We start from the raw sequence: 18,732 nt of genomic DNA, 5'->3' as shown, positions 1-18,732 counted from the left end.
CGACTCATCTCTTACATTGTTTCTCAGCATTGAGATAAACTACACAAACGCAAGCCTCAAGTATGAACAACATGTTAATGGTTAATGCTGAAGGCAAAATGTGTCAGGAGATAAAGAGATCCTGAGTTATTGCCTTCACCTGACAGGTGAACATACTTGTGTCTACAACTCTCAGTACGGAAGTCTTAAATGAATTATGAAATATAAGCAGCAGGACAGGCTTTTCTTCTACAGGCCCCAAATCGTATGGAGTACTGACAGGAATTAAAATCTATTCTCTCTTAGTTTACTAATGGGATTTACCTTGTCCACATTTAGCAGGCCATCTAGTCTGGCTTCACCTGTGTCATCACTAGAGAGAGGTACGGACCTCCTGATTCAAACTCTCCTAAGGTAAGTGTCTCCAACAAGCTGGAAGGACTTCCTCACTCTGCCCTGAAGTGCTTAATGCTCTCCGCTGGTTGCGGCATAAGTTTAGATGACTTGGTCAGATGGGACACCTAACTCTAAGCTGAAATAAACCTCCCCTCTTGTCCCAGGAAGAACCTGACAGACTGCTTCAGGAAATGCCCGTGCCAGGTCAGAGAGCGCCTAATTAGCACGTGAGATTTCCTGACAGCTACAATCAGTGGAAGCCAACTACAGGCATATGCAGAAGAGGTAAGACAGGAATCAACCTGTCTATCAGGAGGACAGGGATTCCGAGCACTTCTGATAAAATCTGAACATAGGACAGCCAAAGAGGGAAGATCCAAATGCTCTCAATAAAAATAATAAATCTATCTGTTCAGTACGCTGTGTAAGACCACACTTCTGCTTCACTGCTTTGCAGGTGTACAACAAAGGGGGAGGTACAGCAAGGGGAAGCTGACAATGGGAATACAGGAATTTGAAAAGGGAAGAAAAAGAAAATACAGAAAGCATCTAAACCCCAAACGTAGGTGCGGTCCCCCCCCTCCCCCCCCAAAAAAAAGAAGTCCTACACTTGCAACATCAGATTTAAGGGTATTATATTTGGTTTCTTATAATTTACTTTTGCCCCAAACAGGTATCTCTTTCTAATGCATTTATTGAATCTCCTGCATTTTTAAGGGTTTGGCTGCTAAATCTGTCTGCTGAAATTTGTCTACTGGCATCTCCTCTGAGGTACCTTACTCGATGTCTGCATTTTGAGAGGTCCTGAGCGTGCTCACTGCTGCATTTAGGTGACTACTGTTCAGCACTTTGCACGTTGGCCTCAGTATTTCGGGAGATTTCACAACTTGTCCAACAACTTGTTGGTGAACAAACAAAATCAGCTAACATAGCCAAAATAGGCACATTCAGGTTGTTACTCACGGGAACCTGCCAAGGGGAAGCAGGAAGGTGAATGCACGGAGGGCAAGCATGTAGGTATATGGCTGCATGGCCCAGGAGAAGCCTAGCAAGCACAAGGCAATGTACGGAGATAAAGAACTGTGGTTACAAATGCTGTTACTTAGTGATGGACTGTCTCTTCTAAAGGACACAACCAAAGCCAGCATCAAAACTACAGAAATACCAAATATTCTGCAATAGCATTTACACTTACTGGTTAATATAATGGCAGCAGAGACATATCAAAACTGGAGTGCAGCTGTCAGTCAAACGTTTAAACTCTTCCTTGAAGTAGGTCAGTATTTCCAGACAACCAGAACATAAAAACAAAACAAGTGACCTCCATGCCTATTATAACAAATCTCCAACAGAGTCTGGGCTTATAAAATAACTGGGCATGATGCAAATGTTGGCTTCTGCATGGGAGAGACTGGCCTACTTGCCACACCACTCCAGAGAAACTGTGGTCAGAAATGAACAAAATTGTAATAAAATAGAGATGGCAGATGTTTTCTACCCCTAAAATCATGGAATCATAGAATGGCTTGGGTTGGAAGGGACCTTAAAGATCATCCAGTTCCACCCCCCTGCCATGGGCAGGGATGCCACCCACTAGATCAGGTTTGCCAGGTCCCCATCCAGGCTGGCCTTGAACACCCCCAGGGATGGGGCATCCACAGCTTCTCTGGGCAACCTGTGCCAGGGCCTCACCACCCTTTGAGTGAAGAAAATGCACGCCTTGCTTGTGCAAGACTGTCCTCTGACCATACACCATGGCTTTAAGGACGTAGGCTGACCACAGCTGAGATTTTCACCTTTAATACTCTGGAGAGAATAAAACATTGCCGCTGTTGGAGCACAGAACTAGACAGTGTGCCAGCTCGTAAGCCTCCGCAGTCCCCAGGGCAGAACACACCACTCGCCGGGTAGCTCGCAGTTTGCTGTGTAGCTGTATCCTAGAAACGGTGAGAGAGAGCAAGTTGTTCCTCTCAGCTGACATCCTGCACGCTCTGAAAACTCTTAGTTTGAAACCCCCTCATTCCCACTTCCTGGACATGCAGCAAAGGTTAAACCAGCTCATTCAGAAATGTGCAGGTCCTCTTCCTCTAACTAAATCTGAGGCTTGCTTTATCAAATCTTTCAGTTCAAAGATGTATGTTGTGTCTGTACGCAGCCTTGGCTGAGCTCCTTATTAAGCCTACTCAAGCTCCCGGTACAGGATATCATTCTCACGCTCTGCCTCCTCTCTCCTCCACGACACCACAAGCAGTACCTCACGAAGAGCTACAAGCCGTGTCTTTCACACCTCTGTGTTGCGGCTGCCTTTTGGGTGTGGGTCAGTATCTGTGCTTGACATACGCCAGGAGAAGCGACTGCCTGGATCTACGCAAAGTACCAGCAAGAGGTCAGTGTCTTTTAACTCCAGGTTGGCTCCTCGCTTTGTAATCGTGCCACTCACTGAAATGCTCTCTCCCTCACCCTGTGCGTGGACTCTGGCTGCCGTCCTTCCCCTCCTCGTGTCCCTGAGGGCCAGGGTCAGGCAGGGCGTACTGCAGGCTAGCAGCAGGGCTCACCTCGTGTTTCTGCTGCGGATCTCTTCTGCGTAGAGGCACAACCGGCCGCGAGCATAGTTGTGCCGGTGCCAGCTCCCAAGCACAGTCGCCGAGGCCGAGGGTAAGCTGTGGAAACGGGTTCGCCTCTGCAGCTATGTGAAGTGAAACAAAGTGTTCTGCTTTTCGTGGGCTTTATTGCTCTCAATGTATGTGGTTGCTAAAACCGCACCTGCACAGTGTGAAGCCTGAAAACTGGGCACAACCCCGAGGCCGTGCGTTTGGCCGGCCAGCTGCAGTGCCATCACTCTGCATACACACGACAGCTCCACCAAAAGGAGCGTGGCGGGGGGAGAGGAAAGGGCACCTGGCAGGCTGCTCTTGGGCAGAGCAGTGACACTGCAAGTGAGCAGAGTGCTGGGCTATGAGGCATGGCACCCAGACGGCACCTGCTGCTGTGTCAAGGCCGGCAGCCTGCCCATCCACCTGACAGGCCTGTGCAAGCCTGGACGGGGCCGCCCAGTGGCAGGGGGCCTCGTCCTTCTTCTCTTTTCATCTTCCCTATCAGCCAACGTCAGTCAGTCCCCTGACGCTCCCATGGTAGAATCACAGAATCACAGAATATCCCGAGCTGGAAGGGACCCACAAGGGTCAATGAGCCCAACTCCTTGCTCCACACAGCACCACCCACAATCAGACCATGTGTCTGAGAGCGGTGTCCAAACACTCCTTGAACTCCAGCAGCTCGGTGCCATGTCCACTGCCCCGGGGAGCCTGTCCCAGTGCCCGACCACCCTCTGGGTGCAGAACCTTTCCCTAACCCCCAGCCTGACCCTCCCCTGTCCCAGCTCCATGCCGCTCCCTCGGGTCCTGTCGCCGTCCCCAGAGAGCAGAGCTCAGCGCCTGCCCCTCCGCTCCCCTCGTGAGGGAGCTGCAGGCCGCCATGAGGCCTCCCCTCAGCCTGCTCTGCTCTGGGCTGAACAAACCAAGGGGCCTCAGCTGCTCCTCATACTTGTTTCTCTCCAGACCCTTCACCACAGTACAACTAAGGCCTCCCAGGCACAGTATGAGTGCTGCTCTCATCTGGAGGAGCGCTCTGCTGGGGGAAAGAGTGCCCTGGCTAAACCGCACCACGCTAGCTCTTGAGCAGTCCAATCGACCTGTGGCATGCTGGTCACAGTACCAACATACACATCGTCAGTTCTGCTGACCAGGTGACACATGCAAGGTGGGATCTGGAATCACAGTTTCTGGCAGAGCCAAACAATACAGGCTATTCTTTTGCCTCGTACAGTTCCTCTGGAAATACACTTTGACAGAATCTTCTGCCAGCCACCTCTAGCAGTAGGCACGATCTCAAGATGACACACGAGAGCAAGCAGATCTGCACACAAGGTGGCCACCTGTACGTGTGGGCTGCAGCCTGCTTCACATGAGCTATAGAGTGCCTACAGAGCGCAGCACGTATCCGCACAAATTAATCTGGAGGTATCGCTGGATCTTTCAGTCGAGATTAGCAGTGTCTCCTCTGGCAGTCAGCCAGAAGCATGTGAAACAGCCCGCGACTGCTCTCATGACATCCTATGCAAACTAAAGAGCTTACCAATAAGAAGCAAGCATTTGCCTTTTCAAGTAGTGAAACTCAGGCATCTGGAAAACGTGCCCTCCGCTGAACAGCAAATAAACTGCACACACAGAGTGAGATGGACACGGGTTCTCCTGTGCATCACAGCTGGCTGCATCTCGGCAAACTGGCACAGGCTTCCCTTGCTAATGTAAGAAACTCCACTGCAGAATGAAAGTACTCCATTAGTCTAAAAGAAAAGCCTCTACTACATCTCTCAGGGAGTTTACTCACTGCCAGCCTGGCCCAAACTGAGGACAAAGACACAGTAACACGACCAGAGCAGCACCTCTCCAAAACTGGAGGAGGGAACACTGGCTTCTCTGACACAGATTCAGACCACTACTTTCTGCTTTCAGCTTCCTGTGCATGAAGCTACTCACAGAGGAAACTGAGTAATCCCAGGTAGTTTCCTTCTGAATCACATCTAGTGACATTTGCTTTCTGGAAGGGATGAGACAAGTGTATTTCTTCTGGTGAGAAATGTCATACCCTGCCTGCAGTACCTGGGACCAGAAGCTACTCTGATCTATTCGGGTAGTGTGGGAGATGATCACAACCCACCTCCCCAGAGGCTGGCATTGCCAGGAAAATGTGTGAGACCCAAGAACTGGAGCGGCTGCACATCGAGTCCTCGTGTGGTTACTTCAGAGGCCATGAGTGGCAACAGCAGTGCCCTTGTGAGGATTCGGTGACACGGCTCTATCTTTTTTCTCTCAGGCTGGAATTGCTTTCACTGGCGGGCTGACAGAGGGGAAGAAGAAGGAAGCATATTTTGGAAATTGTGTGAAACAAGTTGCCTACATCAAGCTCTCTATTCTCCTCCTCTTGAGTTGTGCAGAAGGAAATTAACATTTAATGTAAACCAGCTTGCTTTGATAGCTGCCTCAGTGCCCCATTAAACATTTTCCACACCTCGGGGGAGACAAATGCCAGGTCATAAATTCCAATTTGTCATGGATTTTCTAAGTCACAGGTTGACAGAAGAAGCGGTTATCACTCTCTGATCAGTATGCAGACACCATTACCGTCTTTCACAATACTCTTCAATGGACACAGCAAGAATTAGAGAGTAGATTTAAAAAGCAAAGCCCTTCAGTTTTGAACATAAGGCTCCCAGAAAAACGTTAGAAGAGATTATTTCACCAACACAGCACTTAGTCAGTAACAAAATGTAATTCCCTGCTGGATGAGTGCCATTATCTGTTGTGATTGTAGTTATCACTATTCATCTCCTATTCACATACCATGCAAATATATACCGTACTTTGTAACAGCACACCAAAAACAAAGCCCCTGCTTAGAAGAGTTTTAACACTTTGGCTTCAATGACAAATTTAGTTCTACCAAATATTTAAGAGCAGCAGTAATGTGTGCATCCTGGAACTATCTGGAGCAAACATTTACATGTAACTGCAAAGAAAAAAACACGCTTTCGTCCTCCAAGCCCAAGATAATAACCCAGAAAAGTAACAAACCAAACAAGATTTCACCGCGAGGTTGCAAATTTGTGATCTCCAGTCATCGACCTCCATCCCTGGGTCATGGAAATGAGGAAGAGGAACAAAGAGATGAGACTAAGGTGATCACCGAGTTGCAAAGGTTATGCACGCAAAACAATATTCTGGTCTGTGCTCTAATGCCTTTGTAACTTCCCTCCATTTAAACCAACTAAGCAAGAGTTTGTGTGCTCTTCTGGGATCCAGCCTTTCTAACCTGAGCACCTGCACTGAATCTAAATTCTAGGTGACCTGTGCAACTGTCCTCCTAAAGAGTGCCTAGTGTCCTCTGTCATCTCAACAGGACAGGTGCTTTGAAAGGCTTCCAGGGAGAGGCCCTGTTGATTCCTCTTGGCTAAGAAACCTTCCCTCTTTGCCTGTCAAACGTGCATGCTCTTACAGGCGCACCTGCAAAATCCATCACGCAGCAACACAAGCGTGCAGTTCTCCAGCGTTTCATTCCACGACATACGCTGCCAATTCAAAATCAACAGCTTCTTTCAATTTATTTGAAGAACTGGGTCTTTTCCCTGTCCACCGGCCGACTCTAGAAAGCAATAGCTTTTGAGGGACTCTCCGAAACATCCAGAATTTCTACACGAAAGCTGTCTCCCCCTCCTGCGAAAGCAAGCTGCATCTCCTAGCTTTCTACTCGAGGTTGCATCATCCTTTTCTGTTCTATCGTCTGATAAGTTTTGCCAGCTCCGAGCCACTGACTCATTGATTCGGCTGCGGTTGTACGCGAACGGGTCATCTGAGTCCACGCCGCTGGGACGGCGGGAGGAAGGAGGCCTCGCCTGCACACCAGCTGTTAAGCAGCCAGCGCAGCAGGAGAGCAGCATTTCAACCCCCGGGTTCAGATTACTGACACCACCAGACCGTGTAGGCTGTTCCGGGGAACCTGCCCTCGTGCTGCTGGAGCCTCTTCCTAGCGATCCGGCATAGAGGACACATGGCAGAACGTACGGTATCTGACACGAAACTTCACTTAGCTGCTAAACATTACCTAAGACAGAGGGCTTTTCTCTGCAAAAGGTCCTGTCTCAAGCTGATTGCAGCTTGTCACTCGCCGTTGCCTGTGTTTGAGCGCTGCTGCTGGTGTTTGAAGTGGTTCTTTCAGCGGGGTGGGTGGGTGGCTGGAATGGGGGGCCCATGACAGCGCGGAGGACCAACCTGGCACTCACACACATCCCGTCTTACAGATCTACTGCCAGCAAGAGAAGGGTCTCTGCTCCCTGGTAGCTGCACGGGACTGCAGCTGTGTCCATCCACCTGCCCTACCTACAGAAGCATCTGTACTGAGGGCAGCATCGGCATCAAAGTCGGCTCCACTGTCACCACAAGGAAGAGACAGTCAGTCTGGCTTGGTCAAAAGGTAGAAGAACCGATAAAGTGATCAGCATGAAACGGATGTGGAGAGAAAAGCTGTCACTTATTGCTTCTTTACGTGACACCTATACTTCAGCATTTTTCCAGAAACAAAGAGTCTGAGGAAACAAAGTAGAAGTCACATCCAATTCCTTGTGCTTCTCCCAGCATGACACCTTTTGGAGAAAACTGCTTTTCTGAACTCACGCCCAGCGACTTCCACGACCTTGATACCTTGATACCGCTCAACCTTGGTTCCCGCTTCCTGCTTCAGCTCCAGGAGTCACGCACGTTACCGAGAATCTTTGTCTGTATCTGCAAAACCAGCAAGTTTCTTGTCCCATCTCACCCACTGGGGCCGGAGGACATTTAAAAAAGTGATTTTGTGATGTTGAAATTAAGGATAGAAAAAGAAGAAAAAGTATGTAGATAAAGCCATATAAACAAATCATTTTAGCTACCTGTTTTGTTTTTCCTTTTCAATTGCAGGAGTGGAGCTTTTCCTAAGGACTGCCTAAGAGTGGAAATAGTCAAACTGCTATCAGGAACTAGGCTTCTGCAGACAGCTGTAAGGAAGCATCACCCATCCCTGCTCCTAGCCAGAAAGCTCTATTTGAACAGCTGCCAGAGTTCCTCAGCTTCCACAGTCATTGCCCTGCAGGGATTAGGCCCAAATGCACCTTTCTTGCAAACGCAGAGACTACTCAAACTATTCCCAAATTAATCCATACAAGCGCCACTCAAAAGTAATCCAACTTCTGCAGCAAAAGGAATAATTCTCAATTTTACTCTGGCACAGTATAAGCACTACAAAGGGCAACGCACTTAGCTGTGACACCCAAAATGGTACAAGTGATACCAAGACCAAAGGTACACCTTTTCTCATCATCACATCCACCTTTTCAGCAGCAGACAGGGATATGGAAAATTGCAGGGGGAGAAACTTTCCAGAATTAACATTCCAGTACTGATACTCATTAGTATCTTGAACAGTTTCCGCAACAGGTACTTCTTGCTTTTCAACCTAGGAGACATGGCAGCTTATTTCTAACCTGCTTTTATTTGGTAGGGGCCATCCACATTAATACTACTTTATTTTTGTGCAAGCGTAGTCCCTTACTAGCCCTCCTGCCACTCATTTCCTTCAACTCCAGAAGCATTCACAGAGTTAAGGGTGGCTACAAGCAAGCAAGGCACTGGGCAGTGCCCTGGGCTAGTAATGCTCACGTACGTGATGTGGCTGGGTTATATTCATTTTATTTTACAGAAAGAAGCCTATTTTATTTGTGTTCCCAGGCATGCATGTCTAGGGGCAGGGGAATATCCCAGGGTGAGATTTCTTGTGTGATATGAGTTTGTAAAATAACAAACTGAGCCTGCTACATGTTGAAACTGCAGACTATTCTAAGTTCTTTTTAGCATTTTATTTTTTTCACACGCCTTTCTTGAAATAGGAGAGCTGCTCCCTGCCTTCATGCTTACGTCAGCCCAGAGGACCCCTCCCAGACAGCTTGTGGAATTGGAGCTTAGGCTTCTTGGCACGTGTTTCTATTCTGTTAGATCTACACATTAGAATGAGAAACGAAACCTACTCTCTTGGAAACTATGTTCTTCTCTCAATCCCCCAAAAAATCTTAGCCTGAGCTGCTATGAGGTGACTACCTAGCATGGAGAGGAAAACAAAACAAAAGTTCTCTAAAGGTGGATTTTTTGCACATAAATGTTAATGCAAAAGACATTTCAGTCTTACTTAAGGATAACAAGGACATGGTGTAAACCTGGAGCTCAGATCATTAAAAACAGCAACAAAATATCTGAAGGGGATTTAATGATATAGTGCTCCAACCACAAGCTTTGGGAGATGGCAAAGTCACAGGGAATGATGACACTTGGGACGATTCACTTAGGAGTACACGTTCAGTGGAGGGACTGCCTCACATTCTCCAGAAATGCAGACACAGGTCAGGCTCACCAATTCATGCCACGAAACCTCACACTCTTAACTCAAATGCAGACGCCTTCAGCCTCTACCCCTGGCACAGCAAAGATTTATTAGTAGATTACTTCAGTGATGTCTCACAGTACTTAAACCAAATGAATGCCTGAAACTACACACCAGTGTAACTGACCGCTCTCACTGGGAAGTATTTTCACAAGGGCTTGTGAATCGAGCAATGCTTGCGATGCTGCTGTCACTCTGTGATGCATGGTCCCTCCTTTAAGACATAAAACACTCCTTAGACGTAGACCTACACTTAACTATCGCTTACTCATAAATGTGTAACGTGCTGTGGAAGTCCCACTGATCGGAGTGAATCTGCTCTCATCCAAAGGTACCAGGCTTTAGGAACACCTGCAGCTCCGAGGAAAGAGACAGGAGATGCCAACTCCAAGGATAACCGAGAGCTTCTTCACGCTTGACATGGACACGAAACCCCTCAGGAGCAGATGTGCTCACTACCATGTGTCCACACGTCCCCTAGCCCACGTCCCATGCACCCAGCAGCCCCGTCACGGCGCTCCCCATCCCTAGCGCCCAGCCTAACCTGCTGTACACCAGGCACTCCATGTGGTTGATCTCCTTGTCGGAGAGGTAGCGGCTGTAGTCCTCCCACAGGTCCTTGATGGCCGTGACCGCCAGGATGAAGAGCACGGGGGCCAGGGCCAGCTCCGGCTGGAAGGCGTTGACGGCCGGCGCGAAGTTGAGCAGCGCGATGAAGACGAAGTAGACGTTGGCCAGGCGGTGGAACTGCTCGAAGAGGTTCTTGGGCAGGAAGGAGAGGGCCGTGTACTTGGTGGTCTTGAGGCGGTTGCTGGCCAGCGAGGTCCTCTTGGACTTCTCCGCCTCGGCCTCGGGCAGCAGCAGCAAGTTGGAGCGCACCAGCCGCGTCTTGCTCTCCTTCCTCCTCCGCCGCCTCCTCTTCCTCTGCCTCTCCTTCCCCTCCGGCCGCACCTGGGGCGCTCCCTCGCCTCCTGCAGCGCCCTGGGACATCTCTGCCTCCCTCCGGGCTCGCTCCGAGCCGGGACGGGGCGAGAAAGGCCGGGGGCAGCGCGGGCAGCTCCCCCCCAAGGCACGGCCGCCCGCCCCGCCGCCCTAAGTTATCATCCTCAGCCGCTCGCCACGGCTCTCGCTTTCCTCTTCCCCTCCGGGGGGAGGGAGGAGGGCTCTTTCAAACCCTCTCCCAACTGCTCCGCTTGGCCCTCGCTCGCTTTCTCCTCCTCCTCCTCCTCCTCGGCCGGGGAGGGGACGTGGGCAGGCGGCGAGCCGAGCCCTCCTCCCGCGGGCCTCGCCCCGGCCCGCCGCCGGAGCCGGCCCGGGGCGCTGGGGGGGGGGGGGGACCCTTCGCCATGGCGGGGCCGCTTCTGTGCGCCCCTGGGCAGCGGGAGGCCGGGGAGGGAGCCGGGGAAGGAACCGGGGGTGCTGGTGCTGGTGGTGGTGGGGAGGACCCGGGCGCCCCCGCCACGGGGGAACTCGGAGCGAGAGCGGCGCTTCCGCGGCCACACGGCCCCGGGGGACCCGCCGCCACGCCGCCTCGCCTCGCCTCGCCTCACCTCGCCCCGGGGCTGTCGCTTGCCCGGGGAAGCGGATCCCCCCCCCCAGCACACACACACACACACACACACACACACACGGCCCTGGGTGCAAGGCGGCGGATGCCACGTTATCTGCCGCCTTTGACTTTCCATTACACGGCGGGAAGGTGGCGGAGGAGGTGTGGGTTGAGAGAGAAAAAAAATTTCCACTGAAGTGCTCGCCCGGGCTGTGCCGGCGTTCATCCCAGGCCCCGAGCACAGCGGGCAATCGCCATCAGTGACTGAGCCCACAGCTACCTGCTGTAACGCCCCGATTTCTCCCTGAAAACACACGGCAGGGCTGGGGCACACGGCCCCCAAAATACTGTGGGAATAATGAACTGGGGTTGTTTAGTCTGGAGAAGAGGAGGCTCAGGGGAGACTTCATTGCTCTCTACAACTACCTGAAAGGAAGGTGTGGGGAGCTGGGGGTCGGCCTCTTCTCGCAGATAAGTAGTGACAGGACTAGAGGGAATGCCCTCAACTTGTGCCAGGGGAGGTTCAGGTTGGAAGTTAGGAGTCATTTGCTCTCAGAAAGAGCAGTCAGGCATTGGGGTGGGTTGCCCAGGGGGGTGGTGGAGTCACCGTCCCTTGGGGGTGTTCAAGGAAAGGTTGGACATGGTGCTTAGGGACATGGTTTCGTGGTGACATTGGTGGTAGGGGGATGGTTGGACCAGATGATCTTGGAGGGCTTTTCCAGCCTTAATGATTATATGGTTCTATGATTATCTCCACTGGACATGACGTGAGGCTTCTTAGCATCTCCTCAGGCTGGGATTTAACACCACACCACGGTACATGGCCTGATATTAGTACTGGGTGAACTCACAAATTCTGTGCTAAAGCAGAGTACTTAACCAGTCCTGCTGTCTACTCTGTGGCTACTGCAGACCCAGCAGGGGTTTCCTGGGTTTCCCAGCTCCTGGAGTATGGAAATGCCAATGAGTTTTGTTGGTGCAAGGGGAAAAGGGAGGATTGGCCTGGTTTTCTGAAGTCTGTAGCTTTGTTAGTAAAGGGAATGTACAAAAATATTATCCTGCACAGAAAAAGGAGAGAAGCAATAAAAAATAATTTTCAATGTCAATTTTTTTACTCAGTTAACCAGTTCTCAACTTGCATACACATGGAGTTAATTCCATGGGTGATCAGTAATGAACAAAAGTCCTTCTGCCGTATTTCAGAAATACTGGAGTGGCCGTGGCCCCTGCCCAGCCTCATGAGCTCCTCAGACAGGGCTGCCATCTTCCACCTTGGCCCTGACACTGAAGATTGGTGTCTGCAGTTGTATGTCTGGAGAGGTGTGGGACCTAGCGGGGATGGCCTTAGCGTTGGCTCCCTGTAGGTGCTGCTAGTGACGTACACCATGATCAACCCTGAGACACTGGAGAGTTGCACCATTTTCTGAAAGGGCTCAGCATGTTGGGAAGCAGTGTCTTTAGGAATTTGAACTACAGTGAGAGGAAAAAAACACCCTAGGAATTAATTTGTATCTCCATCAACTTCAAAAATGTCTGGATCATCTCCCAGGTGTCCACCTAAGGTCCTACATGCAGGCTGGATTCTTCTAAAGGCCTTACTCTACGCGTAGCTTCTGAGCAGTTGAAAATCTGTAACAGAGTTTTCCTGAAAATGTGGTCTAGCCTCTCTATTTAAAAAAAAAATATTTATAAATGGTAGCGGAGATGCTAAAACAAGCAGGCATTTCAAATATTGAAAAGTACTTGCTTGCTGAGCTGAACCACTGAGAAATAGGTAAGTTTGTGCTCTGATCCCATATAAAAAATGTGCGTAGATGAGGTTTTGTACTGCATATTCAGCAAACAGTAACTGAAAGTGAATTAAGGATTGTGTATGTTGTAATATTAAACTTTCAATTGCAGTGTTCAGCTCCAGGTAAGAAATGACATGTGTTTGTATGACCCTTAAGCTGTTTGTTTAGGGAAAATGCCTGTGTGATGGCAAGTTTGGAGAGCCTAACCCAGGGATGAATTGTACTTAGGCTATGTGATACTGGCTGAGCCTTCAACACCAGATATTCCACATTTGTCAGGCAGAACCCCACAACGGAGAGAAATAGTCTGTAAGTTGGTGGTCTGTATTTTAAAAAATTCTTTTGCTTGTGTTGTGTTTTGAGCATTCAGGGTTCACGTTAACAAGCTTTCTCCTACAAGTAAAGGAGCAAGAGGAAACAAACTTAGTGTTAATATATTAAACAGAAGCTAAAAGTTTTTATGTAATCACCAGCTCTCATAGCTGAGTTTTACAAATAGATACAGCAACGGAAAGATTGGGTGGGAACCTCTGAAGACCTTAATTTTGAAACAGCTTAAAGACATTTTATTTGAACACTTCAGAGTCAAGGGCCACCCTTGGAAAGCTTCACCATGAAAAAAAAAAAGTGTAGAAGGTATGCAGTACCCCACTGGTCAAGAGTTGAAAAACTGCTGTTCTCATTATCACTGACTAGGACTCTCTTTGCTGCTAGTAAACTTTTTGGTGGTGGTGGTGGTGGGGTCGGTGGCAGTTTTGTTTGTTTGTTTTAATTATTAATATAGGCAAGCTAGAATACCACTAGGCAGTGAATTTTTTTTTCCATTGACTATAACAATCTCTCAGTCACATGAGGAATCCAAAGTCCTGGAAATTTATATTAAAACCTGAGGACCTGTAATCCATGATTAATAAAAACAAGAGTTAGCCTTAAGATGCCTATAAAATGCAGTGGTTGCTAGCCAAAGATGATGGCAATATAGACACCCCCAAGATTTCAGCCTCTCCTTTCCCTTTCTAAGTAAAACTTTGTTCGTAAGGCTCGAGAAGGCATAAATATTTGTATCGGAACTCATATCGTAGTGCTCCCTGCCCACACCAGTCCAGGTAGGTGAGGTTGCATGTATGAGTCGGGCTGCAAATTCAACCTTCAAGCTGTGCAAAACACACATGCACAAGTCTGGCCCTAGCTTTTGGGTGGCAAAATGGCAAGTATTTTGTTGTTAGTTAGGATACATACGCATTTCCTTTTTATGGGGTCTTCTGGAGGAAAGGAGGCAGAAGAAGGTTGGCTTTAACTCACTCCAGATTATGCACAGTCCTTACAAGATATTACCATCTAGAAACATGATGTGACTGGAAAAGCTGGAGGAGCCAAGTGCCAAGGACTAGATCTACTGGATAACCTGAACCAAAGGTGGGCCCTTTGCTATTTTTTGGGTTAATTGAATTAAAGCACTAAAGCTGGGGAGTGTCAGAGGATTACTCTGTGCTCTGATTCCACCATTCCTGCCATCTGTAGGTATCTCCTTCCTGCGCAGTCCTCTTCATGCCTGCTTCTGGCCATCCTCCATCCCACTGGCCAAACCTCTCTGTATTTTGCTGGGTGTCTGCTCTCTGATTTCTCCTGCTGTTAACCACAGTCCAGCCTCCAATGCCCAGTATCTTTGAATTTCAAGCTCTCCTCAGAGCTTTTCCCATTGCTGACTCTCTTCTTCAACTGAACAGTTTTTTTTTTTTTTTCTCATCAAGGCTTCATCACTAAAGCTGAAAAGAGAGAGGTTATAAGCATCAATTATGCTGATAATATGCCTAATGAGCTCATCTTTGATAGTCTAGGCCATTAAGAGCTGAGTCTTCAGGTGTTACCTTGGCCTTTTAGATGGCACACACCCTCCAGCTTGAAATTCTTATTGAGTGCTTATTATGTGAGCGGGCTGGTTTTGCAGAGGTGGGATATCCATCTTTCTCATCTTCTCAGGGTCATCAACTCTGATTATATTTAAAGTATTTTCTATGGTTTTGGAGTTACGTGAGTATGAGTATGTGAATATCATTGACCAAAAAATGCCTTTGGCCTGATGGTTACACAGTATGAAAATGGCATACACCTGAACTCTAAAGATGAAGATTTTGTAGGCAAGGAGAAAGGATCCCAGTTATATTACTGATGTAAAAGCTCATGATTTGACTTGTCATGATTTTTGAATGCTTGGAGTTATCATTATTCCATTTTAAAAATTAACTTCTTCCTATTGTCAGGAGGTGAAGCAAATCTAATTTTAACACATTTTCTAATTTACTATGCCACTTTTGTAATATTTATATAATCCTAAAATAAAGATTTCTCATGTTGGATATTGCCAGAAACATCTATCAAATTACCCCTGATTCTCATAAAGTATCACCTTTGTTCCAAAGGACTCATTTTAATATTAATATGCTTAATATTATGGAAGCACCCAGAGGCCTCAGTAAGAATCTGGGACTTGCAGAGCTATAAAAATAGCTGTAAAGACATGGTACCACGCATCAGACAAAATCTGTTATGCCCTTTGCAGGTGAGACATATCCCATCTGGCTCTCCACAAAGGGGACAGGCTTGCACGAAAGAAGGCAAGAGGTTTTTAGTGTGAAAAGCCTGCTAAAAATGCCAAAATTGGAAGGGGAGAGGCAACAGCCGAACTGGCATCTTTCGTAGATACTGACATCATATGTAGATAGATACACACAGACGTGCGTGCACACACAGAGGCGTCTGTACATATGGACCACAGGCAGTATCCAAATCCTGTTCCTTGTTTTTGCGCTCCTGGAGAGGGAAGATTTGGGTCCCAAGGTGGGCAGGCCCCATGTGTGAAGGAACAAGAGATGTTCAGTGTTGCAGCATAGGACCTTGTGCCCTGCTGGAATGGACTTGTGTAATGGTACAACGTTACTGCCCTTGGGAAGTGCAATGCTATGTGGACCTAGCACATCCTTCACCTTCTATATGTGGGTTTTTCCCAGCGACTGCTCCTCGAGGGCATCTGCATCTTGCATCCTGCTCACTGGGTGTTGCAGTCTCCTGTCCATCACACCGCCTGCCCAAACAGCTGCTCAGTCTGATCTGCGACTCACAAAATTCACAAGCAGGTCGTCTTTGGCATGGGGGTGCTGGAGTAGAGAGAGGCTGCAGCACTGTGGACTTTGTGCCTTTTATCGGTGCCTCGTGTGCCCGGAAAGCAGAGGGGTGCCACAGCCTTTCCTCCACCACGATGACTGCCACATCTGTTCTGTGATCCTGACTGCATGCACAGCCCTAGAAAATGAGCCAGCTGACCCCTGTGGAGCCCCATGGACTGCTGACAAAGAATGTGGAAATTTCTACTACAGTATGAGTAACTAGATAAGACATGAGTCGAGGTGTAGCAGAGGCTGCAAAGTAGAGAAATAATGCATTCAGGTAGATGCAATTAGCTTATATGTGCTTGTGAAAACTACTGCTTTACTCATACTTAATGACCAGTAATATTTGGGTTGTCAGGACTTACCACATAGAGCTATTGATCAACATTTAGAGGTTTCAGAGCTGTAACTTTAATAATCTCAAATAACTGAGAAGCGCCAGTCCTATTCACTTTAGCCCACTAAAGGGTGGACTGTGATGAAATGCAATCGTCTGAGCTGAGCTCTCATCACAGTTAGTGAAGAGAGGCTGGCACTTCTAGGGCATCGAGAACATCCTAAAGTGGGTCAGTAGGTAAGCAGGTCAGGTGAAGCCCATGCTCAAAAGCACTTATCATCTTCCACAGACTGTAGAAGAAGTCATTAAGAGGAAGGTATCTCCCTGGTAGGTAATCAAAGCCGGGCAAGGTGAATCTCCCCCTTAAAGTCCTGCCTAAGCAAGTCCAGAGCACAGAACACCACAAAGGATGAGACTGAACCAGATGGGACACATGCAACAGGAGAAGTGTGAATGAGAAACTGCAGCCATGTCGCGATGTTGTGGCCACTCAGCTGTGCCTGGCACACCTGCCAACAAAAAGTAATTCTCAGTGGTGAGTTAGCGGTGAATAGTGGTGAATTCTCACTGGGGACACAAGCTGTCCCCTTCTGCAGAGGGAAAGCAGAAGCAGCCACTTGCCCACTTAAGCTTCCCACTTACAGAAATGCTTTTTTTTTTTTTTTTTACAGGAGCTTTATGTCAAAGTTGGCCATGCCCATTGCTTCAGTCCACCAGCTAACATACCACCAATTCACAGGGACACAGAAGAGGCGGAAATGCAGGAAAATCTGTGTAATTAACTGCAGGAGGAGTAAAAGCAGACATGCTATTTATAGAAAGTGCAGTTTGGGAGGACACAAAAGTTAATATCCTGACTGCAGCACTGCCAAATCTTGCTATTTTATGGCGAGTCTCTCAATATTTGTTGCTGCTCTTAAAACTGCGTATCCTTGTATAATGGGATCTTACAAGGATCTTAGCTCAGCGAGGCAAGAAACCGTGACTGGAAAAAGCTTGACAGTTTGAATCCCCAAAGCAGAAAATAAATAGGGGAATGTAAAAAGACATAAATTAAGCTTACGTGTTTGAAAACGCTCTGATTTGAGAGCAGTTCTATGAGTTTTTTAATCCTGGTACTTTTTAACACCGAGTGAGGGCTTGGCAATGATTCTGCTCTTACAGAAGCTGCCATAGGATTTCCTGTATGCGTGGAGTCAAAACCTCAGTTTCACAGCTCTCTAAAAAGAAAAGGCAGGATATTGTTCCTGAACGCCAAATTGGGTGTCTTTTCAAATCAAGAGATACTTAATAATCCATCCCGGTTCCTTTATGCTATACCTAGTTTTCTTAAAAACTTCTCCTAAAATTAAGGCCAATTAGAGCTGCCTGAACGGGTTTTGAGAGGCAGTTTGTCTGAGGGAAGTGATGCTTTCACTGAGGGTTAACAAAGGGAAGTTGGGGGCTCCTCTGCTGTGTGTTCGTTACTCGGGACTGCTTGAAGAGAAAGTTGTGCAAACCAGTACGAGCACATAGTTTGTTTTCTGACTACTCACTACGCTCAGAGATTCCCCTCTGGATTTTGTGACTCTGCAGGGTGAAGACAAGGCTCCCATTCAGTTCAGATATGCCAGGCACACAGAGCAGAGAGGTGGCTGCAGGTTTCTTTTCCTGCTGGGAAGGCTCGCGCAATTTTCCGTCTGCTGCACGTCCAGGACAGCAGTGATTTATTGTCTCCTGCCCCAGCGCTGACTCAGAAGGGCCAGACTTAGTAGAAAATGGTGCAAATGGACTGTAAAAAACAAGATTTGAAAAGAAAAGAAAAGAAAAAACTAAAACTCAATAGCAGCAGAGGCAAAGGGTGACTTTCCTGCCTTTGGGGAACTCATCTGTAAGTAGAACTGATCAGAAAAAATTCTGGTTCATTGAGCCTGACTGCTGTGTCTGAAACCTAATGGTTTGAAGGACTTCTGCCGAATGTAAGGCAGCAGCCTCTGTGGTACAGGCTGGGTTTGTTGCAAAACCCGTGGTGCTGCTTGTGGGGAGATTTCCCCTGGGCGCTGTGTTCTTCCACTTGCCCTGGAGGCAAGGGGTGTCCTCAGTTCCGTAGCCCCAGCTCTGCGGCACTCCTGCCTGGTAAGCTGCAGCCCTTCCAGCTGCTCGTCGGTTCATCAGGCTTCTTACAGAGTCTGCTCCTATTAGCAAAGAGACTCTCAAATTCAGGATTTTGGTAGTGTGCATCCTGCAAAAAACTCCTGGAAAATAGCTGGTCTGGAACCAATTGAGAGTATCTAGAAAATAATAAAAAGCAAGGTAGAAATTCCTTGTGATATGGCAACACGCACTCCTGAGTAGTTCTGCTTTTAATACTCTGCTCAAATTCAGTGCTGGATACGAAGCCCAACCATACAGCTGTTTGCTACTCCCTTAAAAATTCTGAGCACTCACTGCTAAAAGACCAAATACATTTAAAACACCATATGTCATATTTATTACCTGTGTTTTTAT

At 48.1% G+C, this 18,732-nt stretch overlaps 1 protein-coding gene across 1 annotated transcript in view; it reads right to left on the bottom strand.

Moving 5' to 3' along the window:
* ATP10A (ATPase phospholipid transporting 10A (putative)) overlaps positions 1–10,634 on the bottom strand; it is a 113,097-nt gene extending 102,463 nt beyond the window's left edge. Inside the window, exon 1 of the mRNA XM_035558132.2 lies at positions 9,944–10,634. Within this exon, the coding sequence (XP_035414025.1) occupies positions 9,944–10,389 (446 nt within the window). The 5' untranslated portion in view covers positions 10,390–10,634. The remainder of the gene's footprint in view (positions 1–9,943) is intronic.
* Between the last annotated feature and the right edge of the window lie 8,098 nt (positions 10,635–18,732).

The sequence above is a fragment of the Cygnus atratus genome, chromosome 1 (assembly GCF_013377495.2).
Source record: "Cygnus atratus isolate AKBS03 ecotype Queensland, Australia chromosome 1, CAtr_DNAZoo_HiC_assembly, whole genome shotgun sequence".
Taxonomy (NCBI): Eukaryota; Metazoa; Chordata; class Aves; order Anseriformes; family Anatidae; genus Cygnus; species Cygnus atratus.
The sequence above is the reverse complement of the archived record's forward strand: the minus strand, read 5'-3'. Positions and strand labels throughout refer to the sequence as shown.